The sequence below is a fragment of the Mastomys coucha genome, unplaced genomic scaffold, assembly GCF_008632895.1.
Source record: "Mastomys coucha isolate ucsf_1 unplaced genomic scaffold, UCSF_Mcou_1 pScaffold15, whole genome shotgun sequence".
Taxonomy (NCBI): Eukaryota; Metazoa; Chordata; class Mammalia; order Rodentia; family Muridae; genus Mastomys; species Mastomys coucha.
The window spans coordinates 71363935-71382186 of record NW_022196897.1 but is presented as its reverse complement, the minus strand read 5'-3'; the positions used below and the strand labels follow the sequence as shown (position 1 = coordinate 71382186).

The window sequence follows — 18252 nt, the reverse complement described above, 5'->3', positions numbered from 1 at the left end:
GTTGTAGTAGGGAGCAAGCACCCAGCAGGCCACAGGAAAGGGAAAATGGACTGTGTTTCTCAGCACCATCTTCCCACAAGCCCTGTCTCTTCTCTCTTGTCTTCTTCCAGCCCCTAGAAGTGACTTTGCCTCTTTGTTTTGAAGGTGGGACTCTAACTGCTTTTGGTGTCCCCAGTCACCTCCAAAAAGACTGAGCCTCAAATTTCTCCCAGGAACTATACAGATGAGAAGAGAGGGGAAGGTTGAGCAAAAAGTAAACAGTAGAGAGCTGAAGAGTGGGGAGAAGAGATGGGGCAAGAGAGGGGAAAACAGAAAGGAGGCACCCATCTTAGAGAAGAGTCAGGTGCAGACTCACCCTTTTATCTTGGATTCCTCCCCTCCCCCCTTCCCGTTGCCTCCGCTTTCTTTTTTCCTCCTTGCACCTTCTCCAGGCCAGATATCATCACACCTGAGACAGCCACACTGTGCAGGGGGAGGGGCTGTAGGAGGAAGTGGGTCCCCATTTTTCCAGTCCATTCAGCTTTTGCACTGTCTCAAAAATAAGGGCCTTCCTATCTGAGTATGTAGGAAGCTGCTTCCTGAGCCAACAGACCGCTGCTGAATCAGAGAGCTGGGGGTCCAGGAATCTGCATTTTTTTTTTCCCCAAGGGGAGATCCACTGTAAGTGTGCTTAAGACTGAAAATTGGTTTCTTGAGAATGGGGGAGGACAGAGGGGAGCAGACAGCAATGCAAAAGAAAGTTAGAGGTCCTCCCCGGACATACACACTTGGAGGACGCTGTGAGTGAGAATTCTATGTAGAGGACAGTGGGGACAAATAAAAAAAATGGCGGATGACAGCCAGCCAGAAGAATGTGCTTGCCTGTAATCCCTGCTCTAGGGTGGGTGGGGCAAGAGTATAGCAATGAGTTCGAGGCCAGCCTGGACTATATAGGGAGTTCCAGGCTAACCTGAGCTACAAACTGAAGTCCTGTTTAAACAAAAACACAAGATGAATACTATGAGGAGAGGAAAATTAGGGACCCAGGTCAGATGGAGGTGGGAAGTGGCCAAGAAGAGTCTGAAAAGCAGCCAGAATCAAGATTTTACGCGTGCAGGTATGAAGGACCACCCACCCTTTCTCGTGGCCACCTGAGATTCTGCATTGCTGGACCCAAGGTTCAGAGAAAGATAATCACAGACGAACCCTCACTAGCTTTCTGGGGAGAAGGACCAGAGAACAAGCGTTTCATTCCCCAAGACCAGTGTTCCTCTATAGAGTGAATCCCAGGAATCTGTGGGTCCGCGTCCTTAACCAGGGCCCTCTGCACCCGAGGGGACTCAGCTGTGTCCAGCATCCTTCTGACCTGTTCTCTCTTGGCCTTCCCCAGCCGCCCCACCCACCCCACCCCCCGTCCCAGCTCATCTGCATAAAGTTCCAATTAACACGTTTCCCCAGAGCTGTTTGCGATCCCTGAACTTGCTCCCAACCCAGAGCGCGCTTCCTGCCGCCCCCTCGTCCCTCGGATCGCAGTCCCATTAACCCCTGAGACCCAGGCGGCTCCCCGTGGCCTCTAGCCAGTCCCTCTGAAGGAGCCAGAGAGCCCGGGACGCACCCCTGGGCAGTGGACTGCTCAAAGGGCGGGACAGAGGCCGGGGCTTCTCGGGAAAACGACAGGCGCTTGCCCGCCCCTCTTTCTGGGAAGAGATGAAGAGGGGGACTTCTCCCGGGAGACTCGGGCGTCGAAATTCCTCGTTCCTCATCCTCCGGCCCCCGCACCCCTCCTCCCAGCAAGGCACCCTCTCCCCTCCCCAGCCATCTGTTCCTCTAGGCAGCGCCGCGACAAACACGGCTCTAGCATGCTTCCGTCCCTACCCAGCCCCCTCCCCAAACTCCCCCATCCCCAGGAATGGAACCATGATGACACCCCTCTCCTAGAAGGTCTACACGTCGACTTCCACCTCTCAGTCAGCCCCTGCCTCAGCTGGGCAGGGTAGCTGTACAAGTCCCCTTCCTCAGGAGGGGGTCCGTGGAGAGAGAGAGAGAGAGAGAGAGAGAGAGAGAGAGAGAGAGAGAGAGAGAGAGAGAGAGAGAGAGAGAGAGAGAGCTTCAAGACTGGGGGATCTGGGAAGATGTAGAAGAGACTTCGGGAAAGGACAGGACAAGCAGAGGTAGGAAAACCGAGGCATAGGTGCCAGAAGCGTGGATTTCAGCGCAGTGGTCTGGGGTTCCCCTCCTGGCTTGCCACCCCCGACTTGGCCACCCTCAAACACACAGCGCCACCTGCTGGTCATACTGAGTACCGCCCGCCCACACACTGAGCTTCCAGCACCTGCCTTCATCAGAGAACTGACTGGTGGGATGCCAAACAGGTCACTCAATGGCTTGAGATTCACAAAATTAGAGTCCTGGGCAGAGAGCAGGGAGACCCCGGCAGGGCCTTTGGGAGTTAGCCAGCTTCACTGACAAGATCTCTTCCTTTCTGAGATCGTGTGTGTGTGTGTGTGTGTGTGTGTGTGTGTGTGTGTGTGTACACAAAAGGCCACATAGAGAGTCAGGAGTCTGCTTAAAGCAACCATCTGCTTCGTGACTTCTCTCCAGACCTCGTGCAGTTTTGTCATTTGAAGATGGGTGGGCCATTCTTTATTTATTCCTCACGAGAACTCAGAACAACAGGGAAGCACGGCTTATCTGGAACGCTGTCTTCCAGCCCTAGCACTTGGGGGGTCCTCCACGGGGTCAGGGCCAAGAGAGAGGATCCGTACTTTTACTGGGGTCCCTCCAAAGTCAGAGATAGTGCTAATCTGTCAACCCAGCAGTTGGGAAGCTGAGGCAAGAGGACTGAAGTGGGATGCTAGTCCCACCTACCGTGAGTCCCTAGGCTGGTTTACCTTAGACTAACATGTGAACCCCTCAAACCTACTACTAACACGTCACCCAGCCCTGAGAACTAGGATGTCTTGGGTAATCCCTTCTGCCCTTGACTGCCAATGGGGTAGGCTTCTGTAGTCACGTTGCCACCTGCCCTAGCCTAAACACTCTGCCTCTGTGTACCACGTGGCTTTGCCTTAACCTTTCTAGGGTTTTCCAAAAACTACAATGCATTGCATTACTAACCTCTCAACTATAATGGGGATGAAATGACTCACCTGTGTGGATGAGATTCACAGCAGGCATCTGTGGCTCTGTCAGTCTATGACTAACTGCTAAGGCTTTGTCCTAAGGCACAGAACAGTGGTGGCCTGGGATAAACAAGGTCACATCTTCCAGGAATGTGGCTCATTACTTAAGATGGTGTTCTCTTTATACGTGAGTAATTCTAAATCCTTGCTTTAATGTTTAAAGTAAATGTAAAAATAGTGTAACACAGCTCAGAATTCGCCTGATGTCTTAAGATAAAATAGGAGGCAACAAATAGGCATTGCTTTTAGCAGACCCCAGACATGCCTTGGTGGCAGAAAATTTTGAGTCATTCTTTAATCTCTCTCTCTCTCTCTCTCTCTCTCTCTCTCTCTCTCTCTCTCTCTCTATGTGTGTGTGTGTGTGTGTGTGTGTGTGAGAGAGAGAGAGAGAGAGAGAGAGAGAGAGAGAGAGAGAGAGTCTGAAGCTCAGGCTGGCCTGGAATTTACTATGTAGCCCAGGCTAGGTTCACACTCATGGCAATCTTGCTACCTCAGCCTTCTAAGGGCTGTGATTAGAGGTGGGATCCACCACACCTGGCTCTTAAGTATGTCCTCCTTACGCATTTGCCCTAATCTCTTGTTTGGAGAAGGGGAAGCTTCCAAGATGTACCCTCAAATCCTGGAGAGACAGAAACTGAACCTCCTTTAGACAGCAAGGGTGTGCTGTCTGAGAATGGCCTCTATAAACTCATAGATTTGGACACTTGGTCCCCAGTTGGTAGAACCCTTGGGCAAGGATTAATTCTGCAGGAGGTGTGTCACTGGGCTTTGAGGTTTCAAAACCCCACACCATTCCCATTTAGCTTTCTCTCTTTTTCCCTTGATTGTTGTCTCACACTGTGAGCTCTCAGCTCCTGCTCCAGCACCATGCCTGCCTGCTGCCATGCTCTCTGCCACGAGAGTTATAGACTCTAACCCCTCTGAAACTGTGGGTCCCCACAAACGCTTCCTTCTTTAAAGTTGCCTTGGTCCTGGTGTCTGCACAGCATACAGATAGCAAACATAGCTGAGAAGAGGAAGATGGATAGGCAACCAATGGACAGATAGGCAGGCAGACAGACACACACACACACACACACACACACACACACACATTGTTGTTGTTGTTGTTGTTGTTTTTCAAATCAGGGTTTCTCCATGTAACCCTGGCTGTCCTGAAACTCACTCTGAGTACTGGTGTGTGAGCTGCCATGTGGGTACTGGGAAGTGGGTAGTCTAACCACTGAACCATCACTCCAGCCCCCCAAGTATCCTTTCTAAAGGCCCTGCCAAGCCTGGGTGAGGCAGGGGGACAGAGTTCTACAAAGACAACAACCCACTCTTCCAGTCACATATACACACCAGCCAGATTTCATCTCCCTTTTTATTTCCTCTAAGACCTGTAAGAAACAGCACCAGGGAGGGAACCTGCCCTCCAGCTCCCACACCCCATCCTGGATACAACCAGCCCCTCAGGCCCTCTCCTGCTGGAAAGGATGCCTTATGCATGTGCACAACATATATGTGTGCACACTTGGCAGCTGGACTCTTAGTGTGGTCTGTTCACTGATCCCATGAGTTTTCAGAAGGCAGCGCCACAGAGGCTCCTAGGCCAAGTGTAGAGAAAGGGCAGCCCCACACTCTGTTTTCCAAGAAGATGGCCCAATACCACTGGAACAAACACTGTCTTCAGTTGATGGACAGCTTGTTTGGGGAAATTTTTTAAGGGCTGTTTTTTGGTTTGGGGGTTTTGTTCTGTTTGTTTCCCTTTTTGCAAGTCCCTACAAAAATAGAACTCTTAGTATTTATAAATCCACAGACCCTGGCTCTATGCACACGATGCAGGTAGAAAGCCACGGGCCATTCCCTTTGCTTTATCAGGCCTTAGTTGCTTGTCCTCCAAGTCTCTTGGCCTCAGGAGTCTATGTAGTCACCTTCGAAGTATTGAGCACCTTCTGTGGGTCTAGCAAGTTGGTGGCATACTCTCTCTGCAGACGAGACCGGTAGTAGTAGAGGTAGGAAGGTAGGAGAAATCCCAGGAGCGAGAGAATCAGGAGGCCCAGATTCACCTTTAGAACATGGGAAGAAGAAAAGCAAAGAAAGCCAAATCATTACTGGCTGGACACATCCTCTTCAGGGACCTGCCTGAGACTCCCAACACGAAGGAGACAGTAGCTATCTGTCCTCCAGGTCCAGGACTAGAAGAAACATGGTCAGACCTAGCAGGTGTGTTGACTGTCGCACCAGCATGTTAGATGGTCAGCAATCTGGCAAAGGGGCTGAGGGAAGTCTAGAAAATAACAGAGAGGTCCGACAATGCAACCCTCTCATGACTGGAGAAACCTATGCCCCTGAAGGCAGGCTCATGCCAGCCAGTAGGATCCCACTGGCGTGACAAGATGAGGCTCTTTGTCATGGTCAAAGGAGCCAGAGCCAGCCTGGAGCACACAGGACTTCATGCCCAGGACCATAACCTTCAAGAGCTCCTGGGAATCATATCCTACTCTGTGACTCGTGTGCGATTTTGGACAAAAAGTCTCAACTCTGAGTCCTCTTTCGCAGGTCAACTGTGGCAGAGACTGAGTGAAAGGAGTGCTAACATGCTCAGCACAGCAGCTGCTCAGCAAGCTCGGGGCGCGCGGGGGGGGGGGGGGGGGGGGGGGGGGGTCATGTGACATGTTCCCTCAGAAGGAGAGTTCATGGGTGAGGGTCCCACAAGCAGAAATACTGTCAGGGAGGTGCAAGGAAGGGACTTGATGATAAGAATGATACCTCATGCAGGGGCAGGCGCGCGGCCACTGAACCTCCCCAGTCAGGTGAGGAGGAAGTCTAAGAGAGGGTGCCTCTCTCTGTCAAGCCAATGAGACCAGAGGTACCTGAATGCAGTCCCGGGAATCATGACCAGGCCAGTACACAACTTACCCAGGACCTTATTCAAACAAATCAGTGGGAAAAGCTCCTTCCGTGCACACATGAGGACCAGAGTCTAATTCCCCAAAATCATATAAAGACTGCGTGGGGGTGGTGGTCCACCTGTAATTCCAGTTACCTGGAGAAAACTGCTTATCTAGACTATTCACACTGTTAAGCTCTGAGTCCAACTGAAAGGCCCTCCCTGCCTCGGGGAATAAGGTGGGGAACAATCAAGTAGTGTTCCCAATGTCAACCGTGGGCCTCCACATACACACATATATGCACACTCCTGTGCACACACACACATGGATACAGTCATGTACACTCAGGACACACATGCTAATGTTTAATAAAAATAGGATACAAGCAGACTGTTGGAACCAGATCAGGAGAGAGATTGATCTGAGACATGTGGTTTTTAACACTCTGGGAAGGGTTCTGATGAAGAGCCAGCCTGATAGACCCAGATTAGGTATCTCCAGGGCACCTACTGGTTGAGATGCGAGGAGTGAGGGGTTCTAGCACAAACCAACCCCACCTCCTTCTCCAGTACTAGGAAAAATGTCCCCTGGGCCCCATTCAACCAGCTCTCACCCAGAAGGGATCTCCATGCAGGGGTCCCACCATGGCCATGAAGAGTAGCTGCTGCAGCAGAGCAAACACGGCACTGATGAGGGACTGAAGACCTGTCAACGTCCCAAAATGATTGGACGGGAACCTATCCAGAAGGACATCCAAGAGTCAGAGGCAAGACCCCCTGCTGCCTAGAACCCATCCCGCTCCCTCCTCAGATATCACTGTGTTAGCCAGGAGGATTGTTCCTTGAAGAATGCAGGCTCTGCCTGTAGCCTTTGGTCCCTGTCCTCAAAGGTATATGCCACTTCAGAGCCAGCAGGCTGGTTCAGTCACCTATTGCCTATTGTATGGTCATTGTCACAGAGAAGTGGAGAACTGCATGGAGACCAGGGTCTTGCAAATGGAGACGACGTGGCCAGAGGTAACCATGCCAAAAGGACAGCTAGGTACAGCCCATGTTAAAAGGAAAGTAGGCAGGTGGGCATAGTAGTGCATGCCTTTAATCTTGGCACTCGGGAGGCAGAGGCAGGCAGATCTCTAAGTTCAAAGGGAGCCTGGTAAATTACAGGACAGCCAGGACTACACAGAGAAACCCTGTCTCAAAAGGGGGTCGAGAGGATAGGACACCAGGTTCCTAGAGGTGATACAGATTTTCAATGATCCGGCGATGACACTAAGTTGGAGTGAGACTTAGGCAGGCAAGGTTGGGAAACAAGATGGGGGGGGGGGGGCACGTGAAAGGTGGAGCCAAAAAGATGACAGATACACTGGATATGAGTGTTTAGAGAAAAGACATCAAAGGTGACTGAAAGGCATAGCTGGGACAGTGCAGGAGAGGAGCTGCCATCTGCTGAGATGGCTCCAGGAAACATTAGCCAACCACATACCCAGAGCCTTCCCATGAGGGGACATTGCAGGATGCAATCCATGCAGAGAAGTATCTCAACAGTGCCTTACGGTTAGAATGAAGAGAGAAGGGAGCCAAGGTTGTTCATTGGGACACTACAAGAAATCTCTACAAGACAGGCATGGGGAGCAAGGCCACGATCCAGCCCCAGGGCCAAAAAGCTCATCAGAGGAGACTCCCATTTTCTCTAGGAAAGACATCATAACTTTGGCATCTCTGTGAATAGGGTGTGGACTACTGTAATCATTGAGCTCCTGTCATGAGATATGAACAGCCAGCTTCCATGACCACAACCCCCTCTGACAAGCCAATACAGAGAGGAGGCCAGGAGCAATGTTGCTTTAGAACACTGGGTCCCTTTCAGCTCTGGCATCCCCAACTATGCAGGCCAAGCTCCAGAAGGCAACTTGGTCCATGTGACTCACACAGCAGCATAGAGACCTCCACAGGCCGAGTGGAAGAAACCACGAACTACGGTGTGCAGGACAAAGGCCACCAACTGAAATCCAAGACAGAGAGAGAGAAAAGGGTCAGGAAGATCAAGGCAGAAAGAGGTGGGGCTCAGGCCTTGCTAGATCATCTCACAGGTCTACCCTGACCCAACCCTCACCAACATGATCTGCTAGGCACGCCTCCTGGAGAACCTAGGAAATAGACATGGCACAGAACCATGCTTCTAGAGTATGCTGGCACTGGTACAGCATTCCTGGGGGGAGGGGGGAAGTCCTAGAAATGGAGAGGGGTAGAGGAAAGTAGGTACCTGCAGGTGTAAGTTCTTGATGAGGCAGGTGATGCCAAATGCCACAAGCAGGATGTTGGTCAGGGTGAAGGCATTGATGGCATTGGTGAGCTTTTGTATCTTGCGGTAGCGTGGTCTGGTGACTTTGGGTATAGCCCCATCTCTGAAAAGGAACAGGCAGTCATTAGCTGCTGCCTAGAACTCCCTGGGAGCTCCTTGGTACTAGCCTGGCCCCATCTCCTACTGGTATGCCTGTAGTTAGGAAAGCATCAAAGGCAGAAAACCATTTCTCCATCTAGTGAGATGACTTCGTCAGTGAAGTGCTTGCCTTGCAAATGTGAAGATCTGAGTCTAACCACTAAATGTCATATATATATTTATATTTTCTAGGTGTTGCTAGATAGCATGGTGCATGTCTTTAATCCTAGCAGTTCAAGGTCAGCTTGGTCCACATAATAAGTGCTAGACTATATCTAAAAGTGGTATATACTTGTACTCTCAGTGTTGGGGAGGCACAAACAGGTGGATCCCTGGATCTCACTGGCAAGCCAGTCTAGCCTACTAGGCTAGAGGTCCATGTCAGTGAGAGAACCTATTTCAAATTGAAAAACCATAGACAATACCTGAGGTACAACATCGAAGGTTGTCCTCTGCCCTCTACCCACATGTGTGCATGTTCACGCACATACATACATTCATACTCACCTGAAAAAAAAGAAAAGAAAAGAAAGAAAACCATTTCTCTTTAAGTGTGACTCCCTCATTTAAGTAGATAAGCACCAACTTGAAGGGGACACTTAAGGTATAAATCTACGGACGTATCCCCAGAAGGCAGAATGTCTGGAGGCCAGCAGTCAGCCTGGCAAGTGTCCCAAGTGTGTCTCACACACACTGAAGTCAGAAGATCACAGATGAGAAGGAAGGTGGAGAGGGATTCCTCATGCCAACTGCCCCACCAGCCTGAACAAAGGCAGATGCCAGTCTGGGCACAGCTTGGCATGACTGCCCAGAAATCTCCCTTTTTGGCATGACCAAGAACTCTGGGGCCAGCCCAGGAAAAAGAACACCAGGCTTGGGTGAGCTCAGGCTGGCCATCTGTCCTGTCAGATGGGCTCTGTAAATGGGCTTTGACCATCAAGAATGGAAAGCTGTGGTCCAGAGAACAAAAGAATGGAACCACTGGGTCCATTCTTAGATACCCTTTCTCCTAGTCACCCTCTCCCACATTCTCAGGGCAAATGGACTTACAAAGGGTAAAATTATCATGATCCCTGAGTTCAATCCAACTTCAGTCTTCAGCCAACAAGATGCCCAGGATAACCCCAGGCCATCCTCTACTACACCTGGCTCACTCTGTGAGCACAGGCCATGTCAGAAGCAATAGGAGGTCACTAGTAGGACAACATTACAGAAGACACAATCAATTCTACCTTCACCTCTCCCCTCTCTCAGAACTCTTTTTGCCAGAAAGTCATCTGCCATATCTAAAGTAATCCTAACATGGCCCACTTCATGCTCAGTCACACCAATAAACCTGGAAGCAGTTATCCAACCCAGGCAGCACTTTGGATGGCAGAGCTATGGTATGACGCTAGAACAAAACCTTCTGAGAAACCCCAGATCAGAAATGCAGAGCCGAGGTATTTCCAGACTCCCTTCCCTTAGCAGAAATGTGTAATACTGAAGGTTTGTGATCTGGGAAGAGGGTAATGCATTTCACAGCGACGGATAGCTAGTAAACCAGACCCCTTTTCCCTAGCCTTTGTTTTGAAATTGTCTGAGTCTCACTCTGTAGCCAAAGTAGGCCTAGTACTACCATGTAGCCCAGGCTGGCCTCAAGCTCATAGCAACCTCCTGCTTCAGCCTTCTGCTTAAATAACAGGCATAAGTACCCAAGCTCAGACAAGTTTTGGAGTGTCTGCTTTACGACACCGACTCGGGTGCTTGCTGTGTGCTCTCAGGCTGGTTATGTAGTGGTACAATCCAGGTCTCGGCTTCCTAGTCTGTCAAAGGAGGAGCATCATAAACCCATCTCGTAGAGATGCTCGTAGGGATTCAAAATTGTGCAAAGTGCCTAGCGCATACCCAGCCCTCAACTATTGGCATTTTTATGCCAAACAGGCCATGCCTTCTCTAGTCTGTTTCCCCCATCTGTAAAACAGGGAAGTGCCTTGCTTTCTCAGACCTTTTAGGAGACTGAAGTAAGATGCTATATGCACAAACAAGGAAGGGATGGAAAGCGTTGTCTGGGCTCCTGTTTGCACCATCCCTATGAGTCACCTGGCATCTCCAAAGGAAGCACTCTCATTCAGGGAGCCCTCCGTTGGAGCATCCACACAGTCCTTGATGCGCCAGTCCATGATGTAGCCAATGAGGGGGCAGGTGAGAAGACACAGCAGCTGCATGACTCCAAAGATGGAAGAGTAGAACTCAACTGGGCAAGAAGAGAAGTGGGGTGAGGATGCCAGCATCTGGGTGGACACTGCCACCCTCCTCCAGCAGAGGAAGACTGTGCTCAGACAGCCTCCCTTAGACCCAAGGTCTCAGGATCCCAGGACTGTGAGAAAGAGTCCCACCCAAGGAACAGAACATGTCAGGGTAAGTACAGGCCAGGGCTCTGCCTTCATCTCCCTACCTGTCTCTTCCACCTTCTGTCTCTGCTCATTCGTCTCTGTGGGTATAGAAAAGACATGGTAACTGGACGCTTACCCAGATGATCCTCTGAGCTGAGATGCACACATGCCATGCCCCGACCCCTGCACAGAGTTTCTAGGGAGCCTTACCACATTCTTTGCCACCAGTCACAAGGAACTCCAGGATCTTGTTCATGGCACCCATGTAGAAGATGACCCGAAGTTGGGTCATGCCCATGGTGACGAGGCTCCACAGGAAAATGGGGGAGCAGAGGCTCTTCCGAAAAGGGACAGACTCTGAGGAGACAGCGGGTGGGAAGTCAAGCCCCCAGACCTTCCATTGTTCAGCTTATATGGAACTAGTGTAACTAAGATGCTGTGTGACTCTAGAGAGACAAAAGGTTCAGGTACACTATACCCTAAGCTCCTGCCAAGCTCCACAACAGCCTCCAAAGGACATTTTCAGAGGACCTCTAAAGGCTTCCTGTGTTCATATGCTAGCAATATTTATGAAACAATTGCTATGAAACTCATACCTGATAAGGTTTGTTTTCAGCAAGTTAATTTTGTTGTTGTTGTTGTTGTTGTTGTTGTTGTTGTTTTGCTTTTCGAGACAGTGTTTCTCTGTAGCCCTGGCTATCCTGGAACTCACTCTGTAGACCAGGCTGGCCTCAAACTCAAAAATCCACCTGCCTCTGCCTCCCAAGTGCTGGGATCAAAGACATGCGCCATCACTGCCCGGCAGCAAGTCAATTTTTGCAACAACCTTTTTTCTTTTTTCTTTTTTCTTTTCTTTTTGAGATAGGCTTTTCCACAGTGAGGAAACTGATGCTCAGAAAAATAAATGATTTTCCTGAATGACAGGGGAACCTGGCTCAGGCCCCTGCTCTTAAACATCCTTCTGTAAGGATGAGCCGTGGGGTTAACTACTATTATGGCTACCATTGTGCACCACATGAAGTCCTCGTAACTACTCTCCCTGTTGGATGATGATTTAAGACATGAAGAAGGCAAGGGTGAGGACCAGTGACAATGTCCTTCAATGGAAAACAGGACTCAAACTCTCACCTTCTCACTCCAGAGCCCATGCTCCATCCCCTGTCATGGAGCTGAGGCCCAGAGAGAGAGCTAAGGTATCTTTGGAAATGAACTTCAGCCTTGTGCATCTCCTCCTGTGGCCAGCAGGGGGTGTACGTATGCCAGACATCGGAAGGCCCTGCCTGCAAGCTCCCTGACTTGGCAGTGCCTGATGCAACAGGGAGGGAGACTGGTTCCAGGTGGGGTAGGGGCAAAGACCTAGCTGCCTCGCAGCTCAGGAGATTTGCCCTGAGCTGGAAGCTCCTCCTACCCTCATCCAGAGGATCCAGCAAGGTACCCCTGAATCTGAACTTCCCATTGAACTTTGATTTCCCCATCCACAACACCCACAGAGGGTATTATGCAAACCAAGGGGGCATGGCATTGCACCTCCCTGCCCCCGAATGGTTAGAAACCTGACAAGACACTCACTTTCGGGAGTCTTTTCTGAGGTACCAGGGATATCCGAAGATGAAATAAAGGTGTCAGCCCCCTCCTCCAGGCTGGGGGTCTTCTGACTCAGCCGCTGACCCACGATGGTGACATGGGTGTAGAAGCGGTCACCTGTGACCTTGTGGTCTAAGGCTAACCCAGTGAGTTTGATCTTCTTCCTGCCAACGGTCAGAGCAGAGTATGTGAGAGCTAGCTGTGCAGAGTCTAATGTCATGGTCTGGGTGCCATCCCAGCCTGTCCAAGGGTACTGAGCACCCCTTTATCTGGCCCTGACATAATAAGCTCCCTAGGGCTGCCCCCATCTCTCTTGCTCAGGCAGCTGCCTATACAGATACCCAGGCAGAGGAGTGTTTTGTTTTTTTTTTTCTCTTGGTCTATTCTCATGAAAGAGGGGCCATAACAACCACAGACACTGGCTCAGCCTGGTCCCTTCCAAACCTCAACTCACCTCTTCAACGCTAGGACCTTTATCAAGTCTCTTTGTCATTAACAGAGTCGGTAACAGTATCTACATCATACAGCTGTTAGGCAGTAAGTACAGTGTGTGGCATACAGTAGTTAATAAATGTTAGCTATTTGACTATTACCATACACATGTGCTAGGCTGTGCAGAGCCACCTCTTGCTGGCACTGAATTGAAAGGGGGCTGGGGAAAGCTGTCAATTTGAACCCCAACCCCTAACCAAAAACAGTATGCTAAATTTCTAAGCAACCTCCCATTTGGGTCTATGTAACATTTACCACTATTCCAGAGGTGGTGGTAGGATCTCCTACTCTGACCTTCTCCTCCAAAGCCAAAGAGATTATTACCATTAATAGTAAAAAGTACATACATGTTGACCACCTATTATGTGCTAGCTCTACTAGTTAAAAAAAAAAAAATCTGCACACAGGTGGCTCGGGTGTAAAAGCAGAGCTGGGAATCTGAGGCCATTTGCAAAACTGAATTCCAAATCCATGTCTAAAGCCAAAGCCAATTCTGTCAATCATATCACCATAGCCCTGGCCTCAACCCTCTATAGCAGGGGTCAGGGGTCGGGGATCTGCTTCACACTCCAACCTCCTCTCCCAGCTTCTCACGTGTAGTCAACTTCCTCAGGGGCAGGAAAGGCTTCTGCAGGCCAGTTGAGAGCACAGTTCAGAAAGATAAGACAGGCCAGGCCAGACCACGTGAACATGATGACCGTGAAGGGGACTCCAGCATCGTAGATCAGCTGTTGGGGAAGGACAGACTATGGAGGAAGCCAGCTTGCCCGGGCCCCAAAGGCAGACTGGAGCATCTAAGGTCTCTTGCATCCCGCTCCTTATACACAATTTGAAGGCGGGGAAACCAAAGCCAGAAATTAAAAGTCAGACCCAGATCGCCTGCCATTCCCTTTCTTCTCCCAAGCCCCATTAAAGGAGTGTGGGGGCATTCTTTGAAAGTACTGAAGGGGCCTGCCCCTCCCTCAACAAGCTTAGGGACTCTCAACTACTACCTCGGAAAGGAATGCCAATTTTTACCCAGGACTCTGTAAAAGTTATTCACACACACACACACAAATGTAATTTCATATCCTATACACAAGGAAAATTAATGCACTGAGCTTTACCCTTCCCCTAGCTAGCTCATTCCCTCAAGGAGAGACAAATCCGACCTGAGAATCCTTATCTCAAGGTTCCCAAGAGAGCACAGGTACACACGCCACAGGGAGGTCGGGTAATCTGGCAAGATTCTAACCCCAGAACAAATAGGTTCCGAATTGCCTGGGTTCTTGTGCAAACACGCCAGCCTCTCTGATAAGAGAACTGCCTCCAATTGTCCCTAACAGCCTCCTGCTGAGAGCTCTGGTCACTGTGTGGGGGAAACCTCTTCCAGGAACTTGGGACCTGGGCTCTTTCCTTCCGTTGACAAGAAGGAGCTTCTATAGACAGCACCCCTTAAGCGTGCAGGGGTGAGATGGGACTCCTCAAGCTCACGTGGAGGTAAGCAAAAAGGTCCCTGAGAGCAACAGACTGCCCAAGGTCAACTCTGAAGAATGACGGCACGGTCCAGTGGAAAGAGAGCTTTGGACCACATGAGGGAGGGTGAGGCTGAGTCCTCCAGCCCACCCCAAGCTTAAAGCTCAGTCTTTCCTCTCCCAGGTCCACTGGGCTGGCCTGACCAAGATCTACCCTGGTATAGACTTGCTTTGTAACCTTAGATTCAGTTACCCAGCCTCTCCAGCATGGAGATTCAGTTGAAATATCTGGCCTTCTGGACTTAGCACCACCACTTACCCTGGCCCATCCAATTCCTGTGGCAAAAGCAAAAAGACAGCACAGAGGAGCAGGGAAGTGGGTCAGATGGTAAAGTTTGGATCTCCGTCACAGAAGCAAAGATGAGATGTGGCGGCGCACATCTGACACCCAGGATGGGCTGTAGTGTGGCAACAAGCAGATCCCAGTGGGCTTACTGGCCTGCTAGTCTAGCTCAAAACTGCAAGCTTCTTGTTCAGTGAGAAACTAAGAAAATAAGATGGAGTCAGGTAGTGGTGATGTATGCCTTTGATCCCAGTACTTGAGAGGCAGAGGCAGGTGGATCTCTATGAGTTTGAGGCCTACAAAGTGAGTATTCCAGGACAGCCACGGCTAACTAGAGGAACCTTGTTTCAAAAAAACAAAGAAAGAAAAGAAGAAGACAGAGAGCAAGAGACTAAGCCCCCACATCAACCTCTGCTGCCATAAGCATGGAAGAGACCAAATGTATTACACACAGAGACAAGCACATAGTGGGGGCGGGGGGACAACCCAGCCTTCCCTGGCCCTACAAAAAATGCCATACCTTGATTGCAGGAAATGTGATGGCAGAAGATGCATAGGAACCAATCATGAGGGCCATGAAAGTGGATCGCAAATTCCCAAACATGTTAGGCAGCTGTGGGAGAAGAACAACTCCTATGAGCTGGTGAGACACTAACATCATCCTGGGCTCCCCTCTCTTAGGACTCGATAGGAAAGCCCGGAGGCATTTCTCAAAGAGAACTCCAGGAATGGCAGCCCCAAAAGATCTACAGAAAAGTCCCAAGGGAAAACCCACTGGGACTATGCTACCCTGTCACACCCTCAACATGCTTGGGGAACTAACAGTGGTCCAGAAATATCCTTAGAGAGAAGTTTTAACCTTGTCTCATCCCAGGGCTACCTGGTCTTTTTGCTCATGGAGCCCCTTTTATTCCGTGACACCTCTGAATAATCCGCTGGAGCAGGTGTTAAGAAACACTGATCTAGGGGCAGGAGAGCTCACAGAGACTCAATGCCCAGCACCCACACAGGATCTTACAACTGTTTATAACTCTAGACCCTGGGGATCTGACAACCTTTTCTGCCTTCTGCAGGGCAACAGACATGCACACGATACATGTGACATACATGCAGACAAAACACGCATACGTATAACATAAATAGAAAATAAAAATAAAGAACGCTGATGTAGTCCAACTCATTTCCAAAATGAGAAAACTAAAGCTGTGACGAAAAGAAAAACACTCAAGGTCACAGCCTTAAAGACTTCCTCCTGGCCCCATCAAGGCTGTAGCTGTGGATAACCCTCTAAAACAAAGGTGACCTTTTATCCTCTCCGGGGCCCAAATACCATAGCCCACAGGTTCTGCTGAACCAGGATAAATCATGGGAAAGAGCGGGAAGGTAAGAATGAAGCTGAGGTGGCTCTGACATACAAAGCAGGCCCAGAATGCCAACCAAGAATGAATTCATTGATCATCTGTTCTGCTAATAGTGAGCCAGGACCTCGAGAAAAGAGAAGGCAAAGACCTCTCTTCATCCCACTGTCTTCCAGTGTCAGATACCACAGGATAGGTCCTTAGGTGTCATACGGACACTAAAAACTCTCCACCAGAACAGAGGCTCAGTCAAGAGACCTCAAATAACAACGAGGAGTAAAGCATTTAAACAGAGAAGGGAGCTGTCACTGACCCCAAGAGAACACAGTCAGGGAGACCGAATAGGCTTCCATTAGAACAAGGTTTCCTAGTGCCCTCTGTCTGTTATGTACACTGCCAAGGACACCAGGAAAGGATCCCTGTGCCTCAAGGGTCTGCCTAGGCCTCCTAGCACTGCCAGGAGCTAACCATAGGGTAACCAAGGAGATAGAATAGTGGCAGTAGTTAGAGCCACTGGCGGGAGGTCTGCAACAGCAAAAGGCTCCTGGTTAGGCTTGTCGGCAGGGGCAGGGCCAGCAAGTGGTGGGGCGGGGAGGGGCCGGCATCAGGCCCCACCATTGGCTGGATATTACCAAGGCGATGACCGCTGAGGAGCACAGACTGGCTGGCCCTCCAATCCCCTCTACAACCCAGGGCAGGGTCCAGGTCAAGCCTCCTGTTCCAGCCCCAGAAGAGATTTAGAGACCTGAGCCAATTCGCACAGCGGGAAAGGGTTGGTGCACAGAGGGGTGGATCAGAAGGGATCAGCTTCCTTGAAAGTTGTGAAATGTCCCCAGCTGCAGTTAAAGGCAGCTGCTGAGATGAGAAATTCGGCCAAAACACCCAGTTTGGCCGCATCAGAGACAAACAACCCCCCCCCCCAAAAAAAAAAGAAAGGAAGAAAGAAAATGGCCCAACAGGAAATTACCTACCCCACCCCCCACGCTGCTAAACTTTTAACCCTTATACCCACAGACATACATAAACATATACAGTAAAACAAACACTCAGAGACGTAATAGGTCGAGCCACATGAAAGGGTTAGCTTTGTAGGTCGAAGAGAGTCAACTATTGGCAAATTCACACAGTACAACCTCACAGATGCATTTTCACACAAGCCCTTTAACACACACTCCCCAATAATGTGGCAAAGGTCCCCACGGCTCAGCTGCTCCTTGGCCCTCAGGACCACATTACCCGCTTGAGTTCTCTTCCCAGTATTTATGACTGATGACATGACTTATTAGTTTGCTTGCTTATTGGGTTTTCTGCCCCACCCCTGCCTAGTCCCCCATATGGGAGCTTCTGGAAGGGGAGGACATAGTCCTGTTTGTACTGTAGGCTCAGTGCGGGAACAGATCTCAACTGACAATACAGGCTGGGTACACACACAAAGTCTCACCCACGCACAGCTCCATGCCTACCCTTAGTAGTCTCACGTACAAGCAGTTGATCTGAGACGCTCCTCATCCTTTCTTGTGATTCTAAAAGTTTGTATTTATGTGTATGAGTATTTATGTGTGTGAGTATTTATGTGTGTATTTATGTGTGTGAGTATTTGTGTGAGTATTTATGCGTATGAGTATTTGTGTGAGTATTTATGTGTATGAGTATTTATGTGTGTATTTATGTGTGAGTATTTATGTGTATGAGTATTTATGTGTGTATTTATGTGTGAGTATTTATGTGTATGAGTATTTATGTGTGTATTTATGTGTGTGAGTATTTATGTGTGTGAGTATTTATGTGTATGAGTATTTATGTGTGTGAGTATTTATGTGTGTATTTATGTGTGTGAGTATTTATGTGTGTGAGTATTTATGTGTGTATTTATGAGTATTTATGTGTATGAGTATTTATGTGTGTATTTATGTGTATTAGTATTTATGTGTGAGTATTTATGTGTGTGAGTATTTATGTGTGTGAGTATTTATGTGTAAGTATTTACGTGTGAGTATTTATGTGTAAGTATTTATGTGTGAGTATTTATGTGTGTATTTATGTGTATGAGTATTTATGTGTGTATTTATATGTATGTCTGGTGTGCCTTGTGTGCTGTCCCCTCGGACGCCAGTAGAGGGCGTTAGTTTCTCTGGTGCTTGAGTTACAGGCAGTTGTGAGCTAAAGGCCTGGG

General features: G+C 49.4%; 1 protein-coding gene across 3 annotated transcripts in view; it reads right to left on the bottom strand.

Annotated features, from left to right (window-relative positions):
* Positions 1-4506: 4506 nt before the first annotated feature.
* The window catches only part of Slc43a1 (solute carrier family 43 member 1), a 24537-nt gene continuing 10791 nt past the window's right edge, over positions 4507-18252 (bottom strand). For all 3 annotated transcript variants that reach the window (XM_031370858.1, XM_031370860.1, XM_031370859.1), the window contains exons 6-15: positions 15242-15334; positions 13519-13652; positions 12418-12596; positions 11059-11205; positions 10911-10946; positions 10556-10709; positions 8297-8438; positions 7962-8035; positions 6648-6771; positions 4507-5209 (exon numbers count right to left, since the gene is read on the bottom strand). In XM_031370858.1, coding sequence (XP_031226718.1) covers positions 5063-5209; positions 6648-6771; positions 7962-8035; positions 8297-8438; positions 10556-10709; positions 10911-10946; positions 11059-11205; positions 12418-12596; positions 13519-13652; positions 15242-15334 — 1230 coding nt within the window. In that variant the 3' untranslated portion in view covers positions 4507-5062. The remainder of the gene's footprint in view (positions 5210-6647; positions 6772-7961; positions 8036-8296; positions 8439-10555; positions 10710-10910; positions 10947-11058; positions 11206-12417; positions 12597-13518; positions 13653-15241; positions 15335-18252) is intronic.